We start from the raw sequence: 27004 nt of genomic DNA on the forward strand, positions 1-27004 counted from the left end.
AAACTGTGCTTTGCCTAATTTTGCAAACAAAAAAGAGAGGCAGGATAAACATGTTTAGAAATAATAAGCTTTGTAACCATTTTAATCTTCAGAAGACTTAAAATATCTCCAGCACTTCTAATGTCGGTTCATCTCAGCAAGGCAGGAACGTGGGCCCTGAATGTCTCTGTATCATTTATGCAGTGCTAAGAAGCACCAGCCTATTTTTTTTTATTTGAGGGAAGTAGAAAACCTTGCTAATTGCAAAACTGAAAGCTACTCAGCAGCGTTAATATTGTTGGCATGGCCGCCAGCTGTGATGATTAGGATGTGTGACAGAGGGAGAGATAATTTGATCACAGGCCTGGGCACCAGAAGCTCCTGTGTCCTGCTCCCTCCCTGTGCACCTGCAAAGGCAAGGAAAATACAGGGGGAGATTCAGTCCAGCCCCACAGAGCCCAGGATTTGTGTGAGGGTTTTTCAGGGCTCAGGGGATGCCAAAATTTTGGGTGTAAATCCAGGGTGGGGAAGGGGATGGGAGCTGGAGCCCGGGCATTGACATGCCAGAGGAAATAGCTGTCTGGGGGGTAGTAATTTATTACTAATTGGGTAGTAATTAATAATCAGGTGAGGAGGCTCTGCATGTATGGAGCTTGCTCTGTGGCACCAGCAAAACGTGGCTTTGGGTGGGATCAGACAGAAACTGATGGCAAGGTCAGGGGGACCCTCAGAACACAACATAAAAGGGATGGACTAAAGCCTCTGTCCCTCTGCCCTCCTCCTATGCAAAGCAGGAATTGATCAGGGATATGTTGAGGATTTAGGGATATCTGGGGGCCGCTTTGGAGACATTAAACCTAGTGAGCATAATATCTGCATTTCAAAGTACTCTTTGGACCTCTTAATTCGTTTTGACAGCAACCCAGTGCTAGAAATGGGGCTGTCTCTGCTGTCTGGATGGGAAAACTGAGGCTAAGAGATGGGATGGAATTAAGAGCACAGGACAGCGCCAGGCCAGGGAGAGCTGTGAGCTGCTGTCTCCTGTGGCTCAGCAGCCCAGTGAAGCACCCACAGCTGGTAAACTGCTCCATCCACATATCAGGGGGTTGTTGATCCTGCGTAATCCCTGTCTGATGTCCTGACCAGCCTACTTTCAACAAACTGCACCCCAGACAGAAAGATGAGACCTTTCTTCCTGCTAATTTGGGTCTCCTGTCCTCTAAATCTTTCCATTTCTCATCAGTACATCCAGTTCCCTCCCTTTTACCCACATCTGCATCTCACATTTCTTTATGCAACCTTGGAGCTCCTTCCTGCCTCTGCCTTTTCTCTCTCCCCTTTTCTAGGCTCCCTAAAGGTCTGGAAGGGTGTTAAGTGTCAGGAACAGCAGGCAAGAAGGTGGCAGGTGAAGAAGCTCCTCAGGTAAGGATTGAGATGGAGAGATGTGGTCTCATGCTGTGGGCTTGCTCCCTCCTATTTTGACTATATAGCAAGTCCTGCTGATTAAAAGAGCACAGCTGAATTGTGCTAACATGAGATGAGGGAGAGCTAAGGCTGGGGATTTGGACCCTTTCTTTCAGGCTAAGTGAATTTTTCCAAGATGTGAGAGTCTGCTTCTGGATTATTAAATTTCTGTGAACGGTGGTGTGGAAGCTGCTGGGATTTTTACTGCTTTTCGCATGTGGACTAGAGAACTTGCACAAAGACAACGGAAAGGCAATTTGCCATTCCACAACAGTAGCCAAGGAGGGTTTTCCTGTGATAAAAGTAGCTTGCTCTGTTCCACAAGGCATTTTTTCAGTGATTCTACCAATTAAAGGAATGTTTGTCCAGGAGGATGACGATTTGTATCACAACAGGATTTAGGCAACAGAGCCGTGATCAACCTACTGTTGCACTGAGCCCTGTGCTTACCTACGGTGAGACACTGCCCTCTCTCACAGAAACGAGACTCCATTCTGCACATATTTAAACGCTGACAGCCCCCGAGCATTTATTTGGACGTCACTGTTTAGGTGAGCAGCAGAGCCACGGGAGAACCTGAGGGTGTAAAGTGGGGGGATAAAGGTTGTGCAGAGCCAGCGGCAGAGCAAGGAGGAGACTCCGCTTGCTGGGGGCTGCTGGAGAGGCAAAGTGACCCCGACTTTGTAGCCAGGGAAACACCGGCTTTCATTTTGAACATTTAAACCCAATTTGTGAAGATGATGATTTATTGATAACCCGCAGGACCGTGGACATGCAATAAGAGGAGCGGGGAGGTTACGGCCTCAGCCCCGCTCCCTTCTCAAGTTGCTGCTCTTTCCCAAAGATGCTGCGAACTCCGGCCCGGCTGCGAGCACAGAAACATCTCCCGCTCCTTCCCTCGGCTGAGCAGCGACAGCTCGGACGCTGAAATAAGGTCAGGCGATAAAAACCCGGGCTGAGCGAGGGCTGTGTCTGCGGGAGGCAGCGCGATCGCTCTGCCCGGTGCGGAGGGAGGGAAGGAGGAGAGGGCGGCTGGCCCGAACAGCTCCGGCTCTGCGCTCCCGCTGGGTCAGGAGAGCCTGGGGAGGATGCTCCGCCGAGCTGGGAGAGACGCCCAAGCCCTCACACCGTGCTTCCTCCCCAGGCTCGGAGGAGGAGGAGAAGGAGTGGGAGGGGAGTTAGTTCCAAAGCCACTTTGGGCGCTGCGCCGCTACGTGCGGGAGTGTGTGCGGTGCATCCTCCTGGCAGCCTGAGCGCCGGTGCTGTGCCCGCTCCCCCGTGGGTGATTTCCTCATCCCCGCACGCTGCTCCTGCCTCCGCAGCCGCTCCGGGGCCAGGTGAGCGGGGCTGGGGCACCGCGGGGTGCGGGCAGGGCTGGGCTGCGGGGTGCGGGCTGTGCTCGGTGCCGGGTACACCGAGCTGGGGCTGAGGCTGCCCTGCGGGGGATGCCGGGCCGGGCTGGAGCCGGGATCCCCCCGCTGTCGGGGCTGCGCGTCCCGGGCGGGCGGTGCGGGATGCGCACCCGGGGGAGGCACTGGGAGAGAAGCATCGCTCCAGCTGGGAGAGAAGCATCGCTCCAGCTGCCCGGTAACTCGTGTTTCGGAGCGCAGTGTGGGGCTGATAGGGGTTGATCGGCTCCCCGAGAGGCCCCAGGGGCTGCCCGGGCGGGGCAGGGGGATCCCCACGCCGGGTACCCCCGAGCCGGCCGTGCCAGCGGTGTTGGCGGTGCCCAGAACGCCTGGAGCGAGCCCTGGGGCTGGGCAGGCTCGGGAGAGCGGCTGGAGAGCGGCGGTCCGGAGCACTCCAGGGATCGGTCCTGCCTGGAGTTCAGTCTGTCTCTGCACTGGGGTGTGTGCGCCAAATTCATTTACTGCCCCCGTTACTCCAGGGTGCCGCCAGCAAAGGGTCAAGACTGCTCTTTAAATGTCACTCTTTCCCCCCTTCTTTGTCTTTTTAAAAAGTGTTTATAATTTCAGCTACCGATTTTATAGCTCCTGAGATACTTTCATTTCCCAGAGCAGTCGGTTTCCCACCACTGGCACTTCCACCTTTTTGAGTGGGAGGATTTACTTTCTCTAAAACAGAGCTCTAACAATACTCACTCCTCTCAGCGCGGCACGTGTCATCTCCTGACCCCAGCAACTTCACTCTGACAAAAGAAAAGCTGGAAATAATCACTTAAGAGATGCGACTTTGCCTGTTTCAACAAGTTGCTTTGTTCTCTGCTCGAGTCATTTCCTCCAAGGCGCGTGGTCATCGTGGCTAGCAGAGATGGGGTGATACGTGTGGTGTTAAACCTGCAGTCACCGGGGATTAATGCACGGGCATGACATCACCGACAGCCAATGAGGGCATGGGTTTGGACACGTCCTGACCCGAACTGCCTTCCAAACTGGTGATCCTGCCCTGCTCTTGGGGAATTGCGCCGGTCTGTGCGAACGGTGAGGTGCCCTGGCACCGTGTCACTGTGTTTTCTCAGCCTTGTGTGCTGCTCTGAGATAGTCAACAACTCATTTAGTGTGTGGTTAGTCTGGCTGGTTAAAGGTTTCGCTTCTTGGGAAGAGATTACTGCAAATGGGCATGTCAGTGCCCTGGCACAGGGGGAGCTGCTGGGGCTGAGCTGGCAGAGTGCAAACACCAAAGAGTTCCCAGCCTTGTGGCTGCAGAGCTGCCTGGGCAGCGTTGGAGCACACGGTGCTGTCACCTGGAGGGAATTGCTCTGCTTTGCCCGATTGCTCGGAGAGGAGCTGCTCCGGGGAGGTGGGCACAGGCTCGTGGGGTGAGGAGGGGCTCCGAGCAGCCAGGGGATGCTGGTGAGGCAGCAAAGAGCCCTGTCCTGCTGTGCCAATGGTCCTGCCGTGCTCTCACCCTCACCTTGGTGCCTCCAAGGAACAGCAGGTCTGAAGCCCTCGGCCTCAGCTCCTGTCCCTTTGCCTTAGGGTGGCTCAAAAACTCGGGGTAGCTTTTGGAGAATCACAACAGATGTTGCCTGGCATGGTCTGGCTGCTGAAATGTTCATTTTGGAGTTCAGGCTGCCTCTTCTGTCTGATGTTTCCTTAACCTTCATCATTTGCTGCAGCCTCATCCAATTCCCCTGCAGGTCAGGCAGGGGCTTCCCCACAGGCTGTGCAAGACCCTTTTGTGACTATCACAAATATTTGCACTCAAATCACTTCTATTTCTGTTTGCTAGAATTCTCGATGCTAAAACATAAATTCTGGGGTCCAGACTTCACCCTTGAAGTCTTTTAATATTTTTGGTTGTGTTTTGTATGTAGGCACACACACACAGAGTCCCTTATCAGTGCCATTGCATCGATAGCCCTTTGCATTGAGGGACCCACACAGAATATCAGCAACATGACTGACATGCCTCAGAGCTCTGTGCAAGATCCTTACGCCTTCATTGCCAACAAGACGTGACAGGATACATCTAATGAATTACCTTTAAATTAGAAAGCAGTAAACAAGCCATTATTGGATTAGAGGAATATTAAAATTAGAAGAACGTAACCGTCTTTTGATATCCTGTGGCACATTTTCACCAGCTAGGAAATGACATGGGGAGCTGCAGAGAGAGAGAGGGTCTCTAGAGAACTGTAATGATTTTCATCTGTGTGAAATAGATTTTTTTAAAATGCTATTACTTAGTGTCTTATGTTTGGATGATGCTGTGGCAGATTTTTTTTTCCATTCTAGTTTCATATTGATGTTTGATATATTTGTCTGAGTGACTTCAGTGCTTGTAGGAGGTACAGGCTTGACGTACTCTGATGGCTAAAAATCTCCCAATTATTGAAGAAAAACACAGGCAAAAGGAAACAAGAGTCTTGGTGATAGATTTTAGTCCAACACTGAAGAGCCTTTCCAGGGTGCAGAGATTGTCTGGGTTCATGCCACTTTTTCCATGGTGGAAAAGTGAAGCTTTTTTTCAGCTGTTTAGAAGGCTGCTCCAGCTCTGGTGATTGGGGAATATTATTTAAATTGCATAAAAAAATTCACCTTGACTTCCCTGAGTTTTATACAAATTGCTGAGAATCCACCAGTCCTCCTGGTCTCCCAGCTCAGGTGCAGGTGTTAGCTGTGCTGCCTTCCAGATGTGATTGCTCTGCATTGGATCTGAATTGGCAACTGGTTGGTGGTACTTGGGAGCAGCCCCTGATCTCCCCATGCCAATCTTTTATTAATTGAAGGCCAGCACCTGCTGTCCTCTCTCAGGCAAAGCTTCCCAATTAAGGACTGGGCTGAGAGTGAAAAGGGCAGAATTTGGCCAGTACTCCTCCAGTGTTAGGAAAAAATTGTACATGGAGAAGTAAACAGTAAAATATTTGATGGAAAGGAATTAATTTGTGAAAAATCAAGTTTCTTATGACATCTTGAAATTATTGTGGTTTTGTAATTCCACCTACCTCGGTTGGCCATGGAAAAAATGAGCTCTAAATCTAGAACTAAACTTGAATTTGTGAGTGCAAAAAATTGTTTTCTTTGGACTACCAATATTTTATAACTCTTTCAGACCAATCTTTTATTCCTTTAACCAATATGAATATGGAGCAGCAAGATACCTTTGAGTCCTCAGCCTCATTCCACTCTCTGGAGGAAAATCTCGAGCATAATGTTTTGTCCTGGATTTTGGAAGCGCGCTCAGAATAAAGATCTCTCCTATACAAATACTTTTCATCCAAGGTATTGGATTTTCCTTGCCTCTCTCTCTCAGAGTTTATGGCCCTGGGACTCCTTTTCTCAAGGTCTAGTAGAACTCCTTCAGCATCTCTTCTCCCCTTTGAAAATGCGATAACCATCGCGCAGGCGGCTGCTTTGAAGCCGGTGCCAGCCCTGCAGATCAGGAGATCACAGCTCGCTCTCACCTGGGCTCAGGCAGCTGGGGCTGAGCTGCTTTGCAGTGCCAGAGCATCCCGAGTGCTCGCAAGGACAGCGCTCTGTCAGACCCGCGCTCCGAAGCCTCTTTGCTATTCTGAAGAGGCCTGCGAGGAGGAACAAAGGGCTGCGGATTTCACCCCTTTTGCTCTATTTTATATTTTCCAGCAGTTATTTTGGAAAGGCTGTGAGCTGAAAGGCTGATTTTCTCAGGCTTGGTGCAACAGTGGCAGAGTAAAGCTCAAATGAGGGAAAGTAGCACCGGGTATCTCCGTGACTCCAAAGGTGACCCGTTGTTTTTATTCCCCTTTATGTGGTGTTTCAATTTCAGTTACACTTTGCAGGGAACATCTGTGAATAAAAACTCTTCTGGGGTCAGGTCTTTCTCCTAGAAGGATATTTCCCTCTGCACAGCACCAGTACAAGTTTTCTCCCTCCTTCCACAGCAGTTGTGCTACGTGTGCTGTGAGGTATAACAAGGATAAATACATTAAAGGGCAGCAATCCCAGCCTTGGTGTTACAGGATGGTAAAAGGTGGGTAAAGAATTTACTCCTCAACCCTCAGTGCAGAGCTCTTGCCCCTTTTTTGTTCTCCAGCCTCTTGCCAAGCATGACTCAGTCTATGTTCTACATCCCTTTCCATGAAGAACATGGAATCAGCTTGGACTTTCTGGTTCTGGAAGCAGCAAACCTCCTCCTTATAGCGGAGAGAGCAGAACTCAGTGCTTTAGCTCTTTAAGTATTTGTAGGCTTTTTTTCTGAGCCTGCAAGAGGCTGCTAACTGCTAAACCAAAATCATTTGAGTAATGCCTAGACATGGATAAACCAATTAGGAGGAGTTCTTTCGGCTTTTTAAAACAAATTGCAAATTTCAGGTTCGTATTTGCATAATTCAGGTTATTAATTCATGTGTTTGCATTTCCTAAACTGCGTGCCAAATTCCCATTTGGAGCAAGTTTCAGAGTGTTGATCTCGGTGTAAAGGGGAAAAGGTGGAAATTGAGTTGTTGTAGGAAGCACTAAGTGATTTTTCTTTTCAACAAAATTAAGTGAGCTTCTTTTATTTTTGCTGTGTCAATTCATTGTCACCTTAAATATTTAGTGAGAAATCCAGAAATTCTTAATTGATAGGGTACCCAACCTCTCCTTTGTGCATCTCTGGGATTTATATATATTGCAAGTTAACAAAGCTTCCAGCATCCATTCTGTGCATGTGTAATTAAGGGTGGCAGTGCCTCGATGTCCTTTGCTGTGCTGTGTGATTCCAGGGGTGAGGATCATGGTATTTTCTGCTGTTGAGCACAAGCAGGAACATCCCTGCATGAGTGAATCTGTTTGTAGGACCAGGCTGTGGCTGCTTCAGTCTGGAGAGCAGTTACCCTCAGATTTTCCTGCTGCTTCCATTACTCACTGAGAGTTATGTGTGTTTATGATAGTCAGCAAACACAAGTGTGTTGCAGATGCAGATATATTGGGAAGTACAGTGGTTTACATTAATGGGAAGGATTTATCTTGTTGCAGTGTTGAATTTATGATGCCAAGCTGTGATATTTCCCTGTTTCAAAAATGTTATATTGCAGCAGGCTGATATCAGGGTGATAAAATAAATGTTTCTTTTTTAATTCAAGCCACTGTAAGATGCTAATAATGCTGGAGACAGGAAGAGAAATGTCACGTTTCAGAATTTAATGTAATGTATTCGTATTACAATTTCCTGGCAAAATTAACTTAGCTTGGACTCCTAAATGAAACTTCTTGTTATGTTTAAACTATTAAACAGGTGTGGTTGAGTTCTTTAATGGAACTATGGTTCTATGACACAAGTAGGGTGGTGAATGTGCTTAAATTAGTCTTTGGGACTCTGTTCCCTATAATTTACAGGGCTTGTAGTGACAGGGAAAGGGGGAATGGCTTTAAAATGAAAGAGAACAGGTTTAGTTTGAATATTGAGAATTCTTCACAGTAAGGGTGGTGAGGCCCTGGCACAGGCTGCCCAGAGAAGCTGCCCCATCCCTGGAGGTGTCCAAGGCCAGGCTGGATGGATCCCTGGGATAGTGGAAGGTATGCTGGGGTAGGGTTTGGAACTCTAAGGTCCCTTTCAGCCCATACCATTCCATGATTCTAGGATAATTCTGAAAAGAAAACAGAGAAGCTCTGGTTGCTGGTGATGTTCTCTTCACTGGGCATTTGGGAGCCCATGTTCCTGGCTGGTTTCCTTCCCATTTCCTGGCAAGTGCTCAGCAGGCAGGGAGGAAGGAGGGCTCATCTCTCCCTCTTTGCTGTTATCTCCTCCTCTGGCCAGTGCCAGGGTCTGTGGCAATGCCAGGGCTGTACTCAGGATACGCATTTGCTTTATTCCTAGCAAAAGTAAGAGAAATGTGAAGGAAATCTTTATAGTCTGAATGACAGAAGTGTTGTGGCTGCCTTGCTCTGGGGCATTGCTTCCTCCCCAAGGAAAACTGGGATGCAACTGGAATTGTCCCAGCTTGGATCCAGGCAGGTGTAAAAGCCTGATCCTGGCTCTCTGGTGTGGCTGTGTCACTGCTTGTGCTGAGCACTGCCAGTTCAGTGGCTCTGAAGCACCGTGGTTAGAAGTCAAGTGCTATGAAAATTTCCCCAAACACAGATCTACGGCAGTGAGAGGGCCTGCACATAAACCAGGCCCCTGAGTCTCAGAAAAGAATAGTTATTTTGTGGAATACAGAGAGACTGCCATGTGTGTGCACTCCTGTTACACTCCCCACTTAAGCAGTGCCTCTGAACCTCGGAGTTAATCTCATTGTTTGGAAGCACATCACAGAGTAATTGAAATTGGGTTATTTAACTGCAAAGCATTACTGGAGTAAGAGTTTGACTGTGGAAATACCTGCCAGTTATGTGGTGTATGGGCTTAACTGGGGCTGAAGGAGGAAAAGGCAAAATAATTATTTTAGTACTAAACTATCCCTGTATTTTTGGTGTGCTGCTGAAATGATTAATTCTGCTTTTGTTTATTAACAGATCTGTTTCTGTTCAGGGACCACTGAAAGCACAAAACTTTGTTAGATCAAATACCTTTTAAAAAACTGTGCTGATTCTTTAATTTATGAGAGTAGCAGGTAAAAAGGACTATCCCTCCTTTTCTACACCAAATTGTCATGGAGAGATGGATCTGGGGTGAAGTGTAACCTTCCACCTGAGAAATGACACTTGGTTAAGTGTTAGAAATTAATTGGTGTATTGAGCTTATCCACACACTTAAGAGCATTTCCCTTTCAGAACATTTCCTCCTTGCAATGTTTCTAATGTATTTTTGTGACTTATATTTCAGTTTAACAACAGAAGAATAGTCACAGAATCTGTAAGCATTAAGAATAATTACTGTTTAGAACTCTGAAAAAGGGGCAGCCACTTCAAATACAATTAGTGCAGCCTCTTTAAATACAATTACTCACCCTCCAGTGTGTATCACTCACCTGTGAAATGCTCCAGGTGAGGTTTCCTCACTGGTTGCACCCCAGACTGAGGTGTGGGGTGGTTTTAGGTGGATGAACAGGGAGCTGCTTCCTCCCAGTGTATTTGCAGACAGCTCTAGGAATGGGAAGGAAAACAGATAATTCAAGCAAAACTCCTGGGTTTTGCATGTGTTAAACATCCTTTTTCTTGAACATGTTCTTCAGTAGTGGATAAACTATTATTGCTGAATCTTGCTTGGAAATGTAGTGGAGACAGTCGGCTCTTTGCAATTAGCATATTTGGAATATACATAATTGTATTATGGCTAAAGATCTGATCTACCTTCTGTGCTTTCCTCATGTAAGAGGAAAAATAAAGCCTGAATAAAGCCAAATTAGTCTTATTTTAAATGCTATTTTTCCCCAACAGAAGAAACATCTTCTGTTACAGTTAATGAGCACTGTTGTCTTTTGTTTAAAGTCTTTGTTACAGAGGCTTAGAGCAAAAGGGCTTTAATAAAAAAAAGGCCTTCTTCTCTGGAATATCTGTCTGATAATAGCCTGTATGATTTAAGAATAATGCTGTAAAATAATTGGCTTTCAAACGAATAATTTTCTATAACTAATTGGAGGGCAAGTGGAAAATCTGCATCCTCCAAATAAATGTATTGTGTCTCTTTAAATACCCAAACAATTTTTCCTCCTATTTTTCCACCCTCAAGACAAAAATAACATCAAATCTCATTCAGGCTGTACTTAAATATGACCAAACTGATAATTACATTATTACAGAGAAGGGCAGGATAGCTGGAGGATATGTACAAGGTGCATTAGTACTGCAAATAGAAGCTGATTTACTTATTGATAGTGGAGACACGTTTTAGTCACTTTATAGAATTAACAATTGATCAGCTTGTTAGGTTCTAGTTCTTCATAAGCACAGCATGTTTATTCATTATTGTCATTACATGGTGCAGGCAGCCGAGGTCATGATTAGCAAGGCAAAATCTAAAAAAATTTAAACTTCATTAAATATAACTTCTGCAATGGGCAGTTTCTGAGCAATGCACCAATTCTCACATCTCTGACATAAATATAACTTATACCTGCCTGGCTAATTTGCATGTCATTAACATTTTTCAGAACCATCTATTTGTTTTGCCAAATGCCAGCGATTCAGGCTTGTAAAATTGTAATAAGATGGGCAACATAAAAGCATTACTTTCAAATTGCCTTGGTCACTGTAAATATCCCCAATCTGCAGCACTGGAACTGATAAACAAAACACACTGCTGGAGGAGAACGGCAAGATGTTATTCCAATAAATATATCCATGATTGTTTGTTACTAAGGGTAAGTTATGTTTTGTAAATCAGCATTGACTTGGGCTTGAGCAAACCCGATAGCAAAAATCCCCACAGAGGCTTCTCCTGCTGTATATGACTAATATATTAAAGAAGATAAATAGTCATTTTTAAAACTTATTACACCGTAGGATTGAACACAAGGGGAAACCATTTCACAAATCGGAAACTTAAGGTCACCTTGAGAAGAAAAGGACACTCGAGATGACAAGAAAAAGTCTGTTTGCTCCAGAAATTGAGATTCAAAGTTTGCTCCTTTCACAGTGCCTTTTATAAAGCTTTAGAATCCCAAGTATAAAACCAGAGTCTGTTTTGATGTGCAAATATTTCAAAACTGTGTAGTGGATAGCACTTAGACACTGCATCTAACGAGTGCTACAGATGAGCTTCCAGTTTCAGTAATAAAGAAAGTACAGAATAATAATTAATAAATAATAAACCTGAGAATATAAAGCTTTTTTGCTAGTGGTTTTATAATGTAATCCAGAATTAGGGCTGAACTTCCTAAAACATTTCATTAGACTGTTTCAATAATTTTGTACCTTTTCCTTTTATCTTTATAAGCATTTTTAAAAAAATTGTGATGCCTCTTTCAGTCATACTGAACACTATTAAGGTTTTGGCTCATAATTCAGACTTTTAGGAGTATGAAAATGTGTTCAATAGCATTTTCTTAGGGCTTGATAATAAAGTTAATGAATTTTTTTTTCTATTAGTCAGTTCTAGCATAGATAATACTGCTCCCTTGTTTGAGCTGTAGCAAATCAGGACAACATTGATTTTCTTTAAGAGATGAATAATGAAAGACCTACATTCTTAAATATGTAGATAAAGATAAGTAACTTAATTAAAAAATTATCAGTGGAAGGTAGTAAGATGAATTAGCTGTTTTAATTTGTTGTATATGTCAATAAGCTGTACCATAACCCAGAGCTTTACATAAAATCCATTTATGATATCTTTTTCTCCAATTTTCAGTGTAATTTCATAGTGTCTTTGGCTGCTGATTCTTTTGGAAATAGCTCATGTCTCAGAACGTTAAATTCTTGGAGCTATCTGCCCTAACTTCAGCAGTGTAGGTGTTGACTCTGCAGATGTTTAATGTCCAGAGCAGAGCAGCCTGATGAAAATAGCTCTGCCCTGATCAATAGTGATGTTTACAGCTCTGTCCTCGGCGGTGAAGTCAGGTTACAGAGCCTGATTGTTTTTCCAGTGACTGGCAAATTCTGCTGTTTGATCACATGTGCTATGAATATCCCAGCTGGCAAAATTCCAGGCTAAATTGCTTGCTATTTTTTGACTAGCTTTACAAATTATACATGATGAGAAAAGGGACGGCTCGGGGCCTCCGTCTCTCATCCAACGCTGCTTCCAATATCCAGGAGGCACCATCAGGGTGCACAGGGCAGGGGAGGAGCTGGGAGGAGGAGCTGCTCTATTAAGATGTGGTGTTATTAAAGCAGGAGACAAACAGCCTGTGCTGGAAGGGCTCCTCTGAGTCTCACACTCAGGGCTTTTTCAGTCTCCTGTTAATGGAGCAGGCACCCACACCAGCCCCAGGTGATTCTGTGGTGGGGGTAAGGCTGTGCATGGTCTGCACCTGGAATTTGGCTTTCACAGTCCTCATGCTTGGATTCTGAGGGACTCACGAGTCCTGCTGGTTTTCAAGCTTGAATCTCCAATCTCAGTGCAGCTACAAATGCATCATTTGCCAAGCATGGCTGAGCTTCTGCCTCGGGCCCGTGGGTCACTGCCTTTCTGTACCAAATGCATTGTCCAATGGCTGGGGTGGAGTTCAGGTATTCCTGTCTTTTTTAGACATCTCTGTTGGGTTTCTAGGCTAGGACAGAGATGCTTCACAGAGATCTGCATTTTGCCTTCTCCTAACTCAGGGCTGTCCTGAGTGCTGAGAAAAAAGGGGCAGATGGTAGGTGGGCCATACCTGTAATGGGAAGGGGCTGGGGAGGCTTTGTAAGATCTCTGGTAAAGCATTGCTTGGAAATGATTTGAGCAGGATGTCTCTGCAGAGCTCCCACAGGATGGTTTGACAGTAAAGTGTAATTTGGGCAGCAGATTTTACTCTTTGTGCTCCACCCAGCAATGCCCTGCCAAACTGCAAAGTGCTGGGGATACTCTGGTGCTTCAGGCTTGACTTTGTTTTACCTTGTTTTATTAAATTAATCTTTCTTCAGCTCTTGGGTAAACATAATATTTGTGTCTCTGAGATGAGTAACAAACACTGTGCCACACTGTGGGTCTTCCTCTGCTAGGAGTAATGGATGGGAGTCAGTGTTTCTTGTCCAAAACAAGACTTTCAGAATCAAAGACATAAATAAGAGCCAAGGAAAATTAATTGTCTGTATTTTTATTACATGGCAGATCTTAGAGAATTTTTTATTTTTAAATCCTGCTCCTACTGCAAGATCACTGAAATTTACAACAGAGATTGTTCCTGATCTGGTGTGCCAGGGGAGCAACCTCTGGATTTCCCCTTTCACTCATGGTTTTGGCTCAACACTGTTCAACACACAGCCAGGACCTGGCTGTGGTTCTGTGTTTTGGGACCAGGGTGAGATCTCCAGGGGATCCCAGACAACCTCCAGCTGTTTCCAGGCTGTTGGGATGGAGCTTAAGCTGGGCTTGAGCTTCAGAGAGCTCTGCTGGCTTCTCCTGAGAGGAGAACAGGAAACTTCAGACAGCAATGCTTTCCACTTAGGGTGACAGCCACAGGAACATTCCATTATCAAATTAGAAATTTTTCATATTCTTGAAGACTAAATGCTGAGACCTTCAGGTTGAAAAGGCAATAGATTATTTATGCTATGCTGCTGTTCTCAGGTGATAAATTGGATGGTGCTGTTGCAAGCAGTGAAATAATTAAGAATTCTGGTACAATTGAGAAGTCAAATTAGAAAGGATAAAATCATGGCTTAAGAAACCAACTGTCTTTGGCTGGAGAGTAAAAATAATTTAAAATGATAAACCATACTCTCTACTGGCATGCATAAACCATTTATTCTGGTTTATGCAGCAATATCAGTGTTCCAAGTGCGTTCTTCTGTCTTTCTGACACACAGCTTCTACAGGACACTTCATACTCACAAGTACTCCTCAAAATCATACAATCTGTATGGAGCTGGACAAATAAATACCCAAGTAGCTATTCTATTTGCTCAAAGCCATCAGCCTAGAGAAAGAAAAAGGACCAGGAAGGTAAAATAAGGGTGATGGCACTCTCTGGAAAATGTCCTTTGGGTTTGGCTCACCAGACAATTTCTGTGAGCAGAGAAGTGAATTTTTGCCATTGTCTGTCAATTTTTTGGGAGGATAGAAGTGGACAGGGCTTCATCATGGTTTAAAAATGATGTATTAGACTAAATTTGCAGTACATAGCTACATGAAAATGTGGGGTTTGTTTAGTGCAAGGCACAGCTCTAAATTACATATAGATATATAGATATATAGATATATAGATATATAGATATATAGATATATAGATATATAGATATATAGATACATAGATACATAGATATATAGATATAGATCTTCCTTTTTGGATATGGTGGTACCCTCTGGTGAGTGAAGGTTTGGCTGCCTGCAGCCTCTCTTGATAATCTTAGCCAAAACATTTGTCATTTGCAAGGAGGTGTTTCAGTTGGTGAGGGGAAAATAGAAATCCAGTAATTTTTTCCATATTTTTCTTTAAATTAGTGTTGCTGTTTCTCATCTAATTAATGAACCAGTACTGAAGCAGAAGACTTAAATTCCTGCTCTGTTTCCGAGATGTAGCACGTTTTTAATGAAAGCAGTTTTTAATGCAAGCCAGTCCTGTGACTGTCTTTGCTGCCTTGCCTGCTGCCAGGCCATGGAAATTCTGTGTGCAATAATTTGAACCAATGGTGCAAGCACTCCATGGGCCTCTTTAGAAACCTCTCTCTCAGGGCAGGGAACTCAGGTGGGAACAGTTAAACTGAGAGAGTTCCACTTTTGTGTTCCAGTTCATCAATCTTTAAAGAGACACTAGTAGGTCAAGTGGGTACAGCACTGATCAATGGACAAGAGGAATCCCTTTTTAAAGTAATCACAATTCATCTCCAATGGGCAATGGAGAAAGTAAAATAAAAAGACACAGCCCTTGGGGTCCTGGTGGGGGAGAACTTAATTAGCTGAGCTCTCACACACTCTTTAGAGAGCTCTCCCTCAGAGTCCATAAAGGATTTGCAGTCCATTACTCTTCTGGAGGGCAGGTTCCCTGCAATGTGACAGTGACAAAACCTGTCTGTGCCCCAGCCTCTTGCCAAAGGCTCCTTGTTGGGCATCTGCACCCCAGGAACAGCCAGGAACTGCCTGGCCATCACCTGGAAGGCAAATAGCAGCTGTCTCAGGACCCTGCAAAGTGCTCATGGTTGATTTTATTTGAGTTACAAGCAGTGTACTACTAAACTCTGTGTGGTAGTAGTAAATGAAGCACATTTTAATGGCATTTTTGGTAGGAAAAGCTTCTGGAAAGTTGTACACGAGCTGAAATTACTATTCAGCTGCCCATCTGAAATCACAAAAAGTGATATTTGAGATGTTTCGTACCTGTTGCTAATTCCAATATAATTGAAATTTGGAGGTTGCTGTCTTTATAGTAGTTAAGTTTGAATACTGTTTCCCCCAGGACAGAAATTCACAGACTATTTACTCAAAAATGGAAAAAAATGTGTGCTGTGGGAATCTGAGAGCCAGGGCTCTGTGAACAGTCAGAAATCAGAGAAATGGAAGACTCATGCAATCCATTTCCTTACGTAAAAATATTCAGCAGAAATATCTGAGTGTCTGCCCAGGATGACTGAAAATACTGTTTTTATTCAGGTGTCAATATCCATAACCTCATACAAACTCAGGAAGCACAATCCAACTTGTGGCAAATGATATCTCATTGCTAAAAGAGAGAATTTAATGTGCCACTATGTTAACTTTTTTTTGTTCTGTGAATCTTGAGGTGTTTTTTTTTTTCCTCCATAAAAATCTCAGTTTCCTGGATGAAAATAATTGGAGAAGATTTTTCTTTTCTGTTTTCTAATTATTTTTAAGAGAGTTAATAGCTCTCTAGCGGTGATGAGAAGCTGATTAAAAGCTGATTGTTGTCTACCCTGAAAATAAACAATCAATGATTTGTTACTTTCAACAGATCTCACATCTTTAAGGCAATCATAATTGCCTTCAAGAGAGGCAGGGGAAGTGGGGGGAATCTCTTACTTCATTTCCAACCCTGAGCATTTCAAAGCATAATCAAAATTACACCATTCACCCTCCCCCTTGCTCTTCCCATCGTGCACATGCTTACATGATCATGAAGAGGCTTTTGCATGAATGAAAAGCAGGAAAAGAAAAATCCATCACAGGCAGATTGGGAACTGAAAGTCTGAAGTTCAGGCTTCTCTGAGCTTTGTGAAAAGGATAATTATTTAAAAAAGAAAAAAAATAAAGAGAGACAAAACACCCCATATAAAGAAGAAAGTTTCCAGCCTTAGCCATGAAGAGGACCTGGTGTTACTCATGGAAACACGTTCCCTCAGCTGGGACAGGGGCTGGAAGGAGCATCCTCTGACAATCCAGGTATTTGAGAAGGAAACACCAGTTATCACCTCTCTTGTTCTTTCTGAAGAGCAGTTTCAGGTTTTTGTGGCTGCTGCTCTCCTCTGCTGCTAGTGCATCCACAGGAAGGTGCCTGGGACTTTTAGAGGTTTGCTCCTTTTCCACTGCAAACGTACCCAGAGCTCTGTGAGACTTCCTTAAACCTGTGGAGGGATGAAAACAGCATCCAGCAGAGGATTAACCTGCCATGGGAGACCTTTTCCATGATTGATCTATAGGTACCTCAGGGAGGTCTCTTCCTCTTCCTCCCAGCCCTTTTTTGGGGATTCACACATGGGCTGCTGCCAAGCAGGGAGAGGGGCTGTGAAAGCAAGAAACACAGAGGGCTGAGATTCACAGGCAAGGAGGCATGAAGGACCAGGCAGGAAGAGGAAAGGGTGGAGGAAATTCCTTCTGGAAGTGAGGAGCAAAATTGATGGGACTTCTGAAATGTTCTTGCATAAGGGAATGCAGTTCTTGGTGTGTCTGGAAACGAACATAGCTGGGAGTGTTGCTTTATGTGCTCATATTGGGATTTGGAATTTTTCTGGTTACCAGCAGAAAGGCAGGACCTGCTGGAGGGATTTGTCAATCTGGGATGTGACACCTTTTACTTTTGGGTAACAATTCCTGAAGTGATAGGTCAGAAATCCTATTTTGGAATTCTCCTGCTCAGTAGAGCAATGGTTTTTTTCCAGAGTAACCTGAGGAAGTTACTGATAAGCAAACAATGTTTTCTAACATTGAGTAAGAAGCTGATCCCATAACATCAAAGTCAAGTGACAAAACCAGATCAAGAATCTGGGTTATGGCTGCCTGGTCTGTGCTTCTCTCACTGTGGGCAAGTTTTATCCTTCATTATTGAAATTCTGTATGATAGGGGCAGAATTTTAAACCACCCCAAGATGACTGTGTTGTTTTTTTACCAAAATGGGAATACCAAATATGCTCCTTTTCAATTTCCCAGCAGTTTCCTGTCCTGCCCCACACCTGCCAGAGAGCAGGCACAGCACAGCACAAGGAATTTGCTGTTGGGTTATGTAGTGGATAACACAGGTGCTAAAAAAAAATGTGTGTTCAGCCTGTAATTACACTTCTGAAAATTTAGTGCTGTATTTATGAAATGCTTTTCCTTAGAATCTTTAAATAATTAGCTAATGAGTCCCAAGTGGAACAATTATCCCACATACCCAGACAGAGAGGATTCTTCATCAGCCAACGTGCATCCAGGGCTCATAAAACATGCTTGTGTTCTAAAAGCAAAGCTGGCTGTTCTGTGCTTTCCTCTTGCAGCTTTTGGGAATTGAAACCAAAGCAGGGACAGGTGACATTGGTGACAGAGAAATGCACAGGCCCTGTTGCTGTCAGGGCCTGACACAGCTTAGGGAAGCACTCACATGTTGTGAGTGAGGTGTTTTTGGGAATAACAAGATAATAAAATATTCTAATGCAGTAGAACCAGAAAGAACCAAATTTGTTTGCATGAGGACCCTAAGAACCACAAGAATATGTTGAAATACAACACAGCCTGACTCTGCCTGCATGAGAAACCCAACATGTGCAGGAGGCATTTTCAGTTTGTTTCTGCCAGGATTTTCCTTCAGTAACCTCTGACTTGATTCAGGGTATTGAGGATGACATAAACAGTGACCGACTACCTCCCATTTATATCCCACTGTTTTCTTTTTGCTCCAGGGCATAAAGGATGTGTTGTCCTGTTACATACCCTGAGCAAACATGTAATCTGCCCTGTGGATGGAGAGGGGAGCCTTGATCATCCCACAAGTGCTCATCCAATTTAAAGAAACCTCCAGGAGCCAGGCTCCATGAGATTCTGAGCAGTTTGTACCACTAGTTTCCCCCACTTAGATACAGAAAGTTTCTCTCCATGCACACAATTAATCTTTGCAGGACACTGAATTTATTTTTATGCTATTTGCAGCAGCTACAGAGAGCCACTTTAAATACTGCCCTTCTTTAAAGGCAAGCCTCTTCAAGGACACAGTTGACATGTCTCCAACTAACTTTTTTTTTCTTGACTAAACAAACAGTTATTTTCACTTTTTTTTTACCACTTGCATTTGCTGACTCTCTTAATTTTCATGTTATTTCCCTTGGATTGCCTCTTGTTTTTCATTTGAACAGCCAGCCTTAGGAATTTACCTCTTGCATGTGAGCCCTGGGCTCACCCAGAGTAGGTTTGTGAGCCACCACACACCCAGAGTAGGTCTGGGCCTCCCAGTCCATTATCCAGAGGCACAAATGGACAGGAATTTTCCTCTTCCATCCCTTCCTCCCTCCTCTGAGTGGATCCCTGGTGAGGGGAAAGGAAGGTGAGTGACCTGCTCTACAGCAGGTCAGCTATCTTTGCCTTCCATGGGAGAAATTAAATTCCTCCATCAGCTCAGGGTATAGAAAACAGTGTTTTATGGCTCAAGATACCCTGTGCAGCAACTTTAATGCTTTGCTACCTGGCAGGCAAAGTTTACAGTAGGGGAAAATGTGTTTTTGCTGTGTCTGAAACATTCTGCTGGAGAGATTTCCTTCAAAGACATTTATCTCCATGGTTTTTCTTTTTGGTGTGCTGCCTGCTTTAGATGGGAACTGCTCTGCTTCTGGGAGTGGAGCAGGGCACTGTCTCTGCTCTGTGTCCTTTTTGAACAGGGCTGGAGTAATTCCTGCTCTCCCCTGAACAAAGTGCCTGAAGCCTGCACACCCCTTAAGCAGGGCTTGTGCAGGGGGTGGAGAAGATTTTGAGCTGCAGTGGGGAACTGAAAGAACCTGGATAATCACAAGGAAAAATTCTTTCTGATAAGGGTAATTGAAAGAGTTGAAATCCTGTGCTGTAATGAGATCTCCTGTGTTGGCTGTCCACATTGGTACGTCTGTGCAATCTTGAAATGGAACCTTGATGGTGATAGCTCCCTTTCCTGGAGTTTGGTAGAATGATCCTTAGTGGGGTGGTGATGATTAATGAATAATGTATAGAGAAAAGGGTCTATTCTGCCTCCACTTGACAGAATAGCTGCACTTGGCCCTTGAGCAGCCCTCTTGGTCTGGGTGGACTTTATCCTGGAGGAAAGATGAGAACTCAGTTTGTATTGAGAGAGCAGAGGAAGCAGCAGCTTTGATTTTAAACTCTTCCTTACTCTGCCTGGACTTTGGGTGTTCTGGCAGTCAGCCCTCTGCTCCTTGCTGGAATTTCTCTCCTGATCCTGTGCTCTGCCCTTTCTGCTGCTGTGTGGCCTGAGCTCTGCCGGCTCAAATTTGGACTCTCACTTAAAATGAGAGCAGCTGAAAAACCTTCCCAACAGATGATCCACCCAAGTGGCCACTGTGACTCTGGCACTATTAACTAATGAAGTCTCTGGTGTCTGGGCTAGAAAATTCAGGTGATTTCGGCATGTTTTGCAAGATATCCTCCCAGGGCATCATCTTAACATGCCCTCAAGAGACAAAAGGTTTGTTCTCATGTTTAAAGGAGGTGGTGAGGACAGATTTACCCTAGAGAATGCTGCTGAAGTCAGCCTTGGTTCCCTCCAAACCCATGGCACAGAGGATGTCTGTCTGTGTGTGCATGGTCTGGCTGCTGGTGTGGTTGACACCTCCTGTCGTGTGGATATAACAGCAGCTCAGCTCTCCCTCCTCAGCAGGATGTGGGGTTTATTTCCTCCAGCTCTCACTGGCATTGTTTTCTTTCCCTCCCCAGCACCCCCAGTTCCTGTTCAGTGAGATTTTGAAATATTCCTGTGGAAAGGCCTGACCAGGGGTGACAGACTGAGCTGCTGCCAGCAGAGACTGATGTCGTAAATGGGACGTGATGTTATAAAAAAACAGTTCAAAAATTGTCCATGCAGTGTGCAGGGAGCCTGCTGGGGTCTGAGAGCACTGGGCACTGCTGCAGTGACCCTGTGGTTTTTTTGGATACCTGCCTGGATGATTTTTGTGTGGTCCAAAGAGCCCTCTCACTTCAGTTTGCCGTGGGGAGCTCGATGTGACCAGTCCTCCATCCCTCAGAGATTCCTGTAGGGAAGCAGAAGAGCTGACATCAACTCTGGGAGAAAAGGGAAGAGGAAATTGGTTCCAAGAAAAGTTTTATTTTCTTGCACTGTGAGCTTAGTCTTGTGCTACTTTCCAGTACCTGAAGGGAGCCTACAGGAAAGGTGGTGAGGGACTTTTTACAAGTGTGTGAAATGATGGATGGGGGGAATGGATTCAAACTAATAGAGAGTAGATTTAGATTGGATATTAGAAAAAATCCTTTGCTGTGAGGGTGGTGAGGCCCTGGCACAGGTTGCCCATAGAAGCTGTGGCTGTCCCATCCCTGGAAGTGTTCAATACCAGGTTGGATGGGGCTTGGAGCCACCTGGGATAGTGGAAGGTGTCCCTGCCCATGATGGGGGCTGGAATAGGATGGATTTTGAGGTCCCATCCAACCCAAAAAGTTCTGTGATTCTGTTGTTCTGTGTTTGTACTCCATGGGTAACTTTAAATCCTCTCTCAGTTTGCTCAGTGCCTTCCTACCTGGTGTAACCCTTACTTGCTGTGAGTAAGGATTGGCAGAACGAGGCTTTTGAAGTCCTGACACACTCTGGTGTGATGTGTCAGCTGGGAAAGCAACGGGAATGTACGAGGAGGTACAAGCTGAAGGTGCAGTGCTTACGGTGAGGTTAATTAACTGTTGGAATAACTCGGCCGAGGTGGATTTACTGACCCTCAAAGCCTTCAGAGCAAGCTGCAGTTACGTGAGCTGATGTGGAGATTTCTGGGTGAGAGTTAAGGGACCAAATCCGGAATGTGAGCCGCGTTATTCCCTGTATCCACCCACTGCCGGGCCCCATGGGCACCTGGAGGACAGGGCTGTCCCTGTGGGCTGAAATCCAGCGTGTTCCTGCCGTGCCCACGCTCCGAGGGCAGCTCAGCGCCCGGACCCTGCGACAGCGACGCGTTCGTGTGGTTAATGTGGGGCGCTAATTGTGCCGGAGCGCTGCGGAGCGCAGGGGAGCGGGGCTGCACGGAGGGCAGGGCTGGCCCGGGCCGGGGGCTCCGGGGAGCATGGAGCGGGACAGGGAGCGGGCCTGGCCCGGGACAGGGAGCGGGGCTGGGAGAAGGCCTGGCCCGGGACAGGGAGCGGGCCTGGCGGAGATTGCCGAGCGCGGCCGGAGTCGGGAATGAGCAGGAGCCGCATGCAGAGAGGCGCGCGGCCGCCAGGGGGCAGCACCGCCCCGATGGATCCTCGGGAAGCGCCGGGAGCGGCCCCGGCACCGCGGGAGGGGCAGCGGAGACCTGGGTCGTGACAGAGACCTGTATCCCGACAGGACAACAGTGACCTGTGTCATGACAGGGACAGTGACCTGTGTGGTGACAGGGACATTAGTGACCTGTGTCCCAACAGGGAGATCGATGATCTGTATCATGACAGGACATCAGTGATCTGTGTCCTGACAGGGACACCAGTGACCTGTATCGTGACAGGGACAGTGACCTGTCTCGTGACAGGGATGTCACTCACCTGCACCCCTACAGGGCCACTGTTCACCTGTATCCTGACAGGAGCCGTCACCTGTGACCCCTGCACCTGACATCGCTCACCTGCAGCCTGGAGCTGCACCAGGCCACGGGGCAGCATCAGCACAGCCAGGGATGGTTTGGGTTGGAAGGGCCTCAAAGCCCATCCATTCCACCCCCTGTCGTGGGCAGGGACACCTTCCGCTGTCCCAGGTTACTCTGAGTCCTGTCCAACCTGGCCTTGGACAGGCCCAGGAATGGGGCAGCCACAGCTGCACTGGGCAGCCTGTGCCAGGGCATCCCCATCCACAGGAAAACTTTTATATAACATCTAATATAAATCTCTCCGCTTTTCATTTAAAACCATCTCCCTTTTTTACACTTACCTGTGTAAAAAGTTGCTCTTCCTCTTTTTTATACACCCCCTTCTAGTACTATCACTGAATAACTGTGTGTAGTGATTTAGCCCCAAAATGTGTTCTGGGTTGGTCAGCCAGTGTGTAGGTGTTTGCTTTAGCTCTCTCTTTTGTCTCTAGCTCCCCTCAACAGCAGCAGTTTTCAAATACACACAGTGTACTTGCTGTACTTTCTGCCCTCCTCTAAGAAATGTCAGATATTGCTCTATTTTCCCTTTGTCCTTTATTCAGTGTGAGATAAGAGTTTGGCCAGGCTGACATTGGGGTTAAAGTCAGGCTGGAAAATCCCCTAAACAGCACATGGCCCCCAAATTTCTTTCCTTCTCACCCCTTGCTTTACAGAAGAGGAGACTTTAGGAGATGCACAGTTGTATTTTAAGTGAGGAATTATTCAGAATGGAGAAATTAAGGCCTTTTAAATATTTAATGAAAGGAGGTTTTCTAAATTATTTAATAGCTTATTATAAAAGATGGCACAAAATGGTTTGGTAATTTATTCTTTGCAGAAAGTAGCCATAAAAAGTATTTTACAACATGTAAATATTGGTTAGGAAATGTACCTAATTTAAAGTGTTATCTTATTCCATCTGTCAAAGGAATTATACAGTGCCTATACAGTTTTCAAATAACTTTAGACCTTTATTGTTTCTGTTCTTGAAACTCTTCCCTGGCACAGGGAAATGCTGTTTATACCCATTTTGCTCAAGTGCAGAGGCACAGGGAGCAGATTGTGCAGCAGCCCTGACCATTGCAATTCCCTCCAAATCCCTGATCCCACAATCTTCATTTGCCCTAAATACTGACCCAGGGGAGTGGTGTAACCTCTGAGGAACTCCTGTGCAAAGCAGGAGCTGCTCATGGCCAGCCCATGCATAAATACTCAAAATGGAACTTTTCTCCTCTCCAATTCCCTCTTCCTTCTTTTGTACATCTTTGCTGGAGATGGAGGTGGAGTTCAGCTGCTCACTGGGCAGAGCTCACTGTATAAAAACAAACAAACAGCTCTGTTTTCCAGAGTAATGTGTCACCCTGAGACAAGACAGGGCCAGCAGCTAAACCCACTGTTCACAGAGCACACACAAAGCATGTCTCTGCCATCAAAAGCCTGGAATTCCTTTTACAGCTCTTAACCAGGTGAGCCTCTTGTTTCTGTTCTGATCTGTCTCCTTTATTGACATAAACCAGCTGAAGCTGGTTTCAGGAGTTTGCCTTAATCTCCCCTAATACAACTCTATTTTTTAAAGAAATATCTCTGCCTGGAAGGCATCAGAAAGCCTGGAGATATGCAGGTGGAGGTATCATCTGTCACTTTCAGTGCATCCACTTAATTAGGATGAGTTGGACTAATCAATACTCCCTTGCCTTTTACCAGTGTTTAACATGTGTTTACAGAGCAGGTTCCACTGATGTTTGTATTTACCTGCAGCAGCATCTGCACGGGGTTTTATTTTCCTCTCTAATAAAAATTATGGAACAGATAAGCACTAAACCCCAAGTTAGTGTACTGCAGTATTGATTTCTTCAAGAGCACTGTAAGAGTGTATTTATCTACCTGTCCTATTATGAAATGGGTAAAAATGTACCACATAACCGTTTCAGTCAGTCAATGCTGCATTGAAAATCCTGTTTGTTTGCTCCTTCTTAATAGGTCTTTTGAGGCACACTCTTGTTTTATTTTTATTTTTATTTTATGTGTATTTGTGGAAGAAAGGATGAATGCAGGATGGTAGTGCTTTTTCTTAAGACAACTCTTTGCCTACATTTTGTTTTGATATCTACTGCTGATTTGATAGAAATGCTGGTTTTGGCTCAGCCTGGAACTCCACATTGGAAAGCAAAGAGAGCAAAATGTGATTAATTATAGATTGCTAGCCTGGCACCTCTTTAATTCCAGCAATTACTCTATTTTCTCATGGCATTCTGAACAAAAAGGAGCTGTTAGGGCCAGGTTGGATGGGGCTTTGAGCAGCCTGGTCCAGTGGAAGGTTTGGAACAAGATGGGCTTTAAGGTCCCTTCCAACCTGTGATTGGAAGGTTCTGTGATTCCATGAGTGTGTTGTGCAGGGGCTTTCCTGTCCTGAGCTCTGAAAGGAGTTTTATGTGCTTTTATGACCCCAGACAGCTCTGCCCTCCAGTGTGGTGCTGTAATTTTGTGTCTATAAAAGCAAATTTCTAATTGATCAAAGGAGGAGTGAAATGCAAAGAATGGTGGGTAAGACAAGAAAAGGTTGGGATTGCTGTCTAGTGAAGACCACATTATTACCACTCACAAATTGCTCTGTGTCATGTTTTCAGTAGCAGAAGGTCAAGTTGTGCCCAGAGATGGAAGTGGGAGAACAAATATAAACAACAAAAGCAAAGAGGCCTGAGTGTCTATAAAATGGAGTGTTTGAGCTCCTCATTCTGCAGAACATGTGTCAGAGCTGCTGTGAAAGTGCTTCCATGTGGAGGTTTCAAAGTGTAACTCCTGGGTTACAGCATCAGCTGTAACCTGTGTGTTTATCGTGGAGAGGCCAAGAAAACTAAGGTTAAAAAAAAAAAAAAGGTTCAGTCACCTGGGAAAGATTTGGATGACCAAAACCTGAAATGGTACACAGATTTTAGAGCTTACCAGGAGAGGCAGCAGGGTCAGAGGGTGCAATAATGCACAATTCCAGACACTGTCCTGTGGGTGTGACCCTCTCTGCTGAGGCAGGCACAGGGCCTGGGCCAAGTTTTTATGAAGACAATGACAGATTTTCCCCACTATTTTTAATAATCTCTGCTTCAAACTCTTGGGTGTTGGGTGGAGAGACCCCAGAGAGCTGCTCACATTCTGTTTGCAACCCCATGAACAGCAAACCCTGCCTTTGGTTAATGTAATGAAACCCCAAAGCTGCCTCACCACAGCCTCTCTGTGCTCTCAGGAAGAAAAGAGAAATAAACCTGCTGCCTTTTGTCCCGGATTGCACTGTAGATGGCACTGTGAAACTAAGATTTTGGGAACAAAGATGTGTTTTACAGCACCTTTGCAGACGTTAATTGCAGTGTAATGTGGCTTTCTTTCTAGGTCCCCGAAGTGAAGGAAAAAATTCTGAGATGCAGAAAGGCTTATTTGCTGCTGCAAATGGGAATCTGGAATAACTATGAAAAACACACTGAAATAATTGTGTTTGACTGGAACAAAATTCTTGCAAAGTCCCCAAGGTAAGAGCACTTTTTATCTTTCAAATGACACTGAAGATTCTCTGTTCTGGTTAGCAACAATATCCACTTGAATCCAATAGAGAATGAAGGCTTGACATTTCTGAAAGCAGCAGCCCACTGACGCTGAAGGGCTCAGCACCCCTTGCTGCATCTGTCTGCCAAATTTCATTTTTTCCCTGCCTTTTCAAAGATCCTCTTGTATTTCTTTACATTAGCAGGCTGAAAACTTGTGCCCTGTCTACCTGCAAGGCAGACTAAAGCCTGCAGATGTGTCCTTTGGATGGCACTGGATGCTTTTAGCAGCCTTTCAGTTTGGATAGGAGCGAGTGGATGCTTTGTGGTGATACACTTCTTCCTGGAATTGAATGTCCTTACTCAGGGCTGAGGTTACCCTGTTAACCTGATGAGCCCTGGTTTCACATTCCTTGTTTAATGTCTCAAAAGAGTCAAACTCAGCTGGGGAAAACTTTTGGAAATAGTACAAGACTATTTCCACTGAGACCAGTTTTGCTGCTGCACTGGGAGTGGTGGGAACACCTGGGTCCAATAAAGTGCTGGAACAGCAGCTGTTGAGCATATGATGCATGATTTGGGACCTGTCCATCATCACACCTGCCCCTTCCACCACCTCCCAGCAGAAATGGCACATTCAGAATGCCTGAGCAGTGTTTAAGGGGTGTTTAATTCCACAGGAAAGCTGGAGGAAGGTTTGTGTCTTCATGGTGACACATCAGAGTGACACCAGAACTTGGATCAGATCTGAGTATTTGCATTTAGAGCAACAGAGGGATGGGGTTGGAAGCTGAGCAGATGATGACATCCTGTTCATGAGCTGTAACCTGTGTGTTTTGAAAACTAAGGTTAAATTCAGCTCTCTCCTAAAGAAAAAAAAAAAGGGTTTAGTCACCTGGGAAAGATTTGGATGACCAAAATGTGAAATGGTACAGTGATTTTAGAACTTACCAGGCAGATTTCCTAGGCTAATACTGGACCAAGAGCAATAGTGACATTTATGCTGGTTTCACAGTGCCTCAATCCCATTAGCTGCAGTGACATTATGGGTTCAGCTGCATGCAAGAGGTGAATTTGGTTCAGCTGCTCTGAATTAGCCTGGGAGTGCTCCAGGAGAGGGCACTTACAGGGTGGGTGAGGAG

The 27004-nt window shown here is 45.2% G+C and overlaps 1 protein-coding gene across 4 annotated transcripts in view; it reads left to right on the top strand.

Annotated features, from left to right (window-relative positions):
* Positions 1-1338: 1338 nt before the first annotated feature.
* The window catches only part of TAFA4 (TAFA chemokine like family member 4), a 69519-nt gene continuing 43853 nt past the window's right edge, over positions 1339-27004 (top strand). Inside the window, exons 1-5 of one of the 4 annotated variants that reach the window (XM_064724186.1) lie at positions 1339-1401; positions 1839-1994; positions 2288-2377; positions 2588-2780; positions 25714-25850. In XM_064724186.1, the coding sequence (XP_064580256.1) occupies positions 25771-25850 (80 nt within the window). In that variant the 5' untranslated portion in view covers positions 1339-1401; positions 1839-1994; positions 2288-2377; positions 2588-2780; positions 25714-25770. Of the gene's footprint in view, positions 1402-1838; positions 1995-2019; positions 2378-2587; positions 2781-25713; positions 25851-27004 lie in introns of those variants that run through there. The other 3 variants (XM_064724189.1, XM_064724190.1, XM_064724188.1) reach the window with 3 other exon arrangements.

This window comes from Zonotrichia leucophrys, chromosome 12 (assembly GCF_028769735.1).
Source record: "Zonotrichia leucophrys gambelii isolate GWCS_2022_RI chromosome 12, RI_Zleu_2.0, whole genome shotgun sequence".
Taxonomy (NCBI): domain Eukaryota; kingdom Metazoa; phylum Chordata; class Aves; order Passeriformes; family Passerellidae; genus Zonotrichia; species Zonotrichia leucophrys.